Genomic DNA, 5,797 nt, shown 5'->3' on the forward strand with positions numbered 1-5,797 from the left:
ACTAAAAATATTGTTCGATATATTGAAAAAACTAATAAGAAAATTGCGAATAAAACAAATTCTCTGGTCTTCAATGAAACCTGCTTGAAAGAAAAAATTCTGCCAACCTATACTAATTAGTGTATCACTACACATTACTAGTATAGTAGGTAACGTAACGAATATTTGGCCATGTACCTCATTATTTAAGAATTTAATTTAATTCATTATTATTAAAATAATATTATTAAATAAATTTAAAAATGTATTTAATTTAGCTTACTTATGTGTGATACATGCGCGCAGCGGCCGGGCCCAGTCCTGATAGGCGTAGTGGCGCACTCCTACACTGACGAAAACTCCTCCCTCGCCTCCTTAGCTCGGGTCAGTGTCAGTATATTTATGTAGAGATATATGGTATATGGTCTTTAACAAAACTTGCTTACAAGAAGAAATTCTGCCAGCCTACACTGGTATGTAGAGATCTATATAATGGTATGAATATAAGATATGAAAATTCCATGAAAATCCCGCTACTAATCACTATAATACTAGTCCCGATAAAGCCTTGATGCACCTTTCCTCTTTTTAGCGCATTTTCACATTTATGGAAAAAAATGCTCTATCGTGCTTGCCATGTCCGTCTGTCTGTCCGCCTGTCAGTCCGTCCGTGACTTCGCGTTTTCGTCGACGAGAAAATGCGCTCTCTGTCACTCACTGCAGTGAGTATTGAGTTATATATTTTCAACTGATAAAAATTCAGCACAATCGTATATCAGTCACCGAATTATACGCCGTTCGCTTATTTTCTCTCGTGTCTTTTCACCTGTATCTACCGCTCTCATGCCTTTATTTTTAGCGCATTTACTCATTTATGGAAAAAATGCACTATTTGTGCTCGCCATGTCCATCTGTCTGTCTGTCCGTCCGTCCGTGACCTCAAATTTTCGTCGACGAGAAAATGCGCTCTCTGTCACTCACTGCAGTGAGTACTGAGTTGTATTTTTTCTCATTATCCCCAGTCACACCTTAAACACATTTCCTACGTACATATTATCAGTTTGTCAAACGAACATAAAAAAAATGTAGCAGTACAATTGAAAACAGGACAAATTTCCTGCGTTGATTAGATTATTAATTACACTGTCATTAATCATATACTATCTACAATTTTTATATCAGGATAAAAATTTCTATATTTCAGCTCCGAAATTGAACATATATATAGTTCTACGTGGCATATCGATGACACTACATAATTAACTACATAATGAATGGTCTATCAACATATGAATTTATCGCATTGAAGCAAGCATTATTTAGTTATCGGTAAGATGCACTCTTCATTTTAAGATGCACTCTTCTGTAGATGCACTCTTCATTTTAAGTTAACTATAATAAAATTTCTAATCGATATATGATGATCTCGTGGTCTTTAATAACGGTGTTGCTTTAATGTATAATTCATTACAACAACCGTTTAATTGCGATGCTCAAATAACCAATGCTTACAACCTTTCTTTATGCCTACCATAAACAATCGTTTTCCTATACACTTTAATTCAATTTTAATTAAATGCGATTAACATTTTCCCCATTTAAAGTTACGCACGATCGTATTTCTCTAGCACGTCGGTGTCAAAAGCTCTAATAAAGAAAATTTTGTAAAAAAATTTTGCGAGCAAAATATGAAGAAATGTGTTGAAGCTTGCTCTGCGAGTAGCATGAACATTTTTTCTCTAACGATGTGTGTAAAATGTAAATAAAATTAGTCCATTAACCGTGCTTGCATCAACTCAGAATGCGGTTCAATCCTTTCTGGATGTGCAACCTGAGCTTATTACAATCATGGAGATTACGATTATCAGGGAGTTTACTTTAATCGTACAGTTTCTTACGACCATCGGGAATCTTACGATAATCGCGGAGTCTACGTTAATCGTACAGCTTATAATACGGTCATTAGAATTCTTATGACCATTGGGAATCTTACGACAATCACGGAGTCTACGTTAATCGTACAGTTTACGATCATTAGAATTCTTACAACCATCGGGAATCTTACGATAATCAGGGAGTCTACGCTAATCGTGCAGCTTACGATAATTAGAATTCTTACGATCATCGGAAATCTTACAATCATCAAGGAGTCTACATTAATCGTTCAGATTACGATCATTTCCATACTGAAATAACGTGTACTTTTCCCCGCCAGTGTCTGCACGCTTTTCCCCAGCACGCGCGGGATAACTACAACGGAGTCTTCCAGTATACACTTACTGGCATCACGCCCCCTACTGTGCTGTATGCAGTGGCATGCCCGCTCTCCCCCTACTGGTACGTACCACTGTGCTGTATGCCGTGGCACACCCCTCTCCCCTTACTGGTACGCATATTTTGCCACACAGTGGCCCATATTTATAAATATATATACAGGGTGTCCCAAAATAAACAATACTCAACTTTGAATGGCTGTAACTCGAAAAGTAATAGAGTTAAAAAATTTTGGAAGGTCAGGATTTGTTCCCTATGTTTTTCTGCATCTCTCCACCAAAAATCAGACCGATTGATGTAGTCATAAGCGTTTGATAGAACTTTCTGTGACATGTGCTAAAATCGTGCTTGCACGAAGTTTTAGTAAGATCATTTTGCATAATCATTACGCTGTCTTGACATGTTTTCTTTTCGCTGTTTTATTTTTTGTATCTATGGTGAGACAAAAACACGGCAATCTTTGGTGAGAGACAATCATGACAATCTTTGTGAGAGACAATCACGACAATCTTTGGTGAGACACAATCATGGCAATCTTTGGTGATAGACAATCATGGCAATCTTTGGTGAGAGACAATCATGGCAATCTTTGGTGAAACAAAAACATGGCAATCTTTGGTGAGAGACAATCATGGCAATCTTTGGTGAGACACAATCATGGCAATCTTCGGTAAGAGATAATCATGACAATCTTTGGTGAGAGGCAATCATGACAATCTTTGGTGAGAGACAATCATGGCAATCTTTGGTGAGACAAAAACATGGCAATCTTTGGTGAGAGACAATCATGACAATCTTTGGTGAGAGACAATCATGGCAATCTTTGGTGAGACAAAAACATTGCAATCTTTGGTGAGAGACAATCATGGCAACCTTTGGTGAGAGGAAATATCAAAACCAAATATTGCCTCTCACCAAAGATTGTCATGATCGTGTCTCACCAAAGATTGCCGTGATTGTCTCTCACCAAAGATTGTTATGATTGCCTCTCACCAAAGATTGCCATGATTGTGTCTCACCAAAGATTGTCATGATTGTGTCTCACCAAAGATTGTAATGATTGCCTCTCACCAAAGATTGCCATGATTGTGTCTCACCAAAGATTGTCATGATTGTGTCTCACCAAAGATTGTCATGATTGTCTCTCACAAAGATTGTCATGATTGTCTTTCACCAAAGATTGCCATGTTTTTGTCTCACCAAAGATACAAAAAATAAAATAGCGAAAAGAAAACATGTCAAGACAACGTAATGATTATGCAAAATGATCTTACTATAACTTCGCGCAAGCGCGATTTTAGCACATGTCACAGAAAGTTCTATCAAACGCTTATGGCTACATCGATCTGTCTGATTTTTGGTGGAGAGATGCAGAAAAACATAAGGGAACAAATCTTGACCTTCCAAATTTTTTCAACTCTATTACTTTTCGAGTTACAGCCATTCAAAGTTGGGTATCGTTTTTTTTGGACACCCTGTATCTATCTTTGCCTATTCAGTACTTAATACTGAAACAAAGTACTCAATTCATGTGAACGTAGTCCTACTTCATTCATTAAAAGTAAGTAGTATATGTACTCGGTATTAATAAAGGTTGCGGTAGACTTCTAGACTTAGAGGTAATATATATTATCTTACCATATTATCTCTTATTACCATAATTTGATTCATCAAATAAATTTATTCAAGGTTTAAAATAATTCCTCCTTAGTGGTATTATTTTTTAAAATTAATAATATGCGCTTAAAAATTACTTTTTAAAGACAACGCTTCTAAAGAATCCAGTGGCTCCGATGTTACACATGTACAATGAATTTCTAATTTTATTTTCATATATAAAAAAGGAATTTCTAATTTGTTTGATATAAAAAAATTACACGTTCAAAATTATTTATTCTGTGAATTGATTTATGCATTGTCTCCGACTTTACGCAAGTGTGCAAAACAGATCGATTGGACAGGTAAGCGTGTGTTAAATATCGATTATAAGATTTGTAGCACACAAAGAACGAGAAGTGAAGTTCAAGAAAAGCGTTGTAAAAATTAAGGTTAGTGTCAAAATTTGTGGATCCATAAGATAATTTTTTGAAAATTCTTCCCTTAGATACTCAATGCCATCTCATTTAAGAAATATTTACAATGTAATGCTTGCATTTAATATAAAAGTGAAATCTTTCCAAATAAAATATTAAATTTAAACTTGAAATCACATTTGAAATTTAATATAACTTATATTATCAGTCTGCTTATATCGAAAGCTCACAAGGAATCTAAAAGCAAAGAAAACACCAAGCAAATTCACCATTTTGATATTGATTCAATTTCAATATCTATATTATGAATTTGCATGGTGTTTTCTTTGTTTCTAAATTCTTTGTGAAATTTAATATTAATTGAATTGTCCCCGCACCAGTGACGTGGTGTATCAGATGACGATGATGGTCCCAAGTCCTGACGTGGAGGTCCAGCTGGCGCAGTGGGACGATACATGGCGATACATGCGGTGGCTCAACGCCACGCAAGACGTGCGATACTCCAGACATAGCGATACTTACTACGGCTTATTGTGATACTCATTACGGTGATACTTACTACGGCTGGTGGTGATATATTACTTACTACGGCTTGTGGAGATACTTACTACGGCTAGTGGTGATACTACGGCTAGGGGTGATACCTACAACGGCTAGTGATGATACCTATAACGTTTCAACAGTTTTTCAAGTTTTCTAAAAACTTCCTTTTCAATTACACTTAGGCGTCGAATAATGATTCTGGATAAAAAAGACACGATCGCAGTTCTGAAATAAAAATCCATATATTCTAACGTTTCGGCTATCTACACTTTAGCCATCATCAGAGTAAATAAGATGATAATCTGGAAAGAACAGAAATTCAGATAAGAATACAGAAGTTATCAGATCAGATTTTATCTATACAAATTGAGGAAATTTGACATCTCTTGGTATTTTACATTGATGAACGGATTATTTTGTCTAATAGCTATTGCCTCAGCTATTCTAAGGTCTAATACTTCAGAAAAAGAATGAATTATAGAGAAACAGTCGGATATGTTGTTGGGAACAGGGCTGTTATGGTCTTCAACGAAGTGCTTGTGGATACTGCTGCTACTATAACGGTGCTGTTTACTTCTTCGTTCCAAAGTNGTGGTGATACCTACAACGGCTAGTGGTGATACCTACAACGGCTAGTGGTGATACCTACAACGGCTAGTGGTGATACCTACAACGGCTAGTGGTGATACCTACAACGGCTAGTGGTGATACCTACAACGGCTAGTGGTGATACCTACAACGGCTAGTGGTGATACCTACAACGGCTAGTGGTGATACCTACAACGGCTAGTGGTGATACCTACAACGGCTAGTGGTGATACCTACAACGGCTAGTGGTGATACCTACAACGGCTAGTGGTGATACCTACAACGGCTAGTGGTGATACCTACAACGGCTAGTGGTGATACCTACAACGGCTAGTGGTGATACCTACAACGGCTAGTGGTGATACCTACAACGGCTAGTG

General features: G+C 36.8%; 1 protein-coding gene across 1 annotated transcript; it reads left to right on the plus strand.

Annotated features, from left to right (window-relative positions):
• Positions 1-285: 285 nt before the first annotated feature.
• LOC108682413 lies at positions 286-5,006 on the plus strand (the record flags this gene model as incomplete). Its single annotated transcript, XM_018171570.2, has 3 exons — positions 286-363; positions 2,195-2,316; positions 4,667-5,006. Coding segments are annotated over 3 exons (357 nt in total), but the record flags the coding sequence as incomplete, so codon positions are not given.
• Between the last annotated feature and the right edge of the window lie 791 nt (positions 5,007-5,797).

Source organism: Hyalella azteca, unplaced genomic scaffold, assembly GCF_000764305.2.
Source record: "Hyalella azteca isolate HAZT.00-mixed unplaced genomic scaffold, Hazt_2.0.2 contig3874, whole genome shotgun sequence".
Classification (NCBI taxonomy): Eukaryota; Metazoa; Arthropoda; class Malacostraca; order Amphipoda; family Hyalellidae; genus Hyalella; species Hyalella azteca.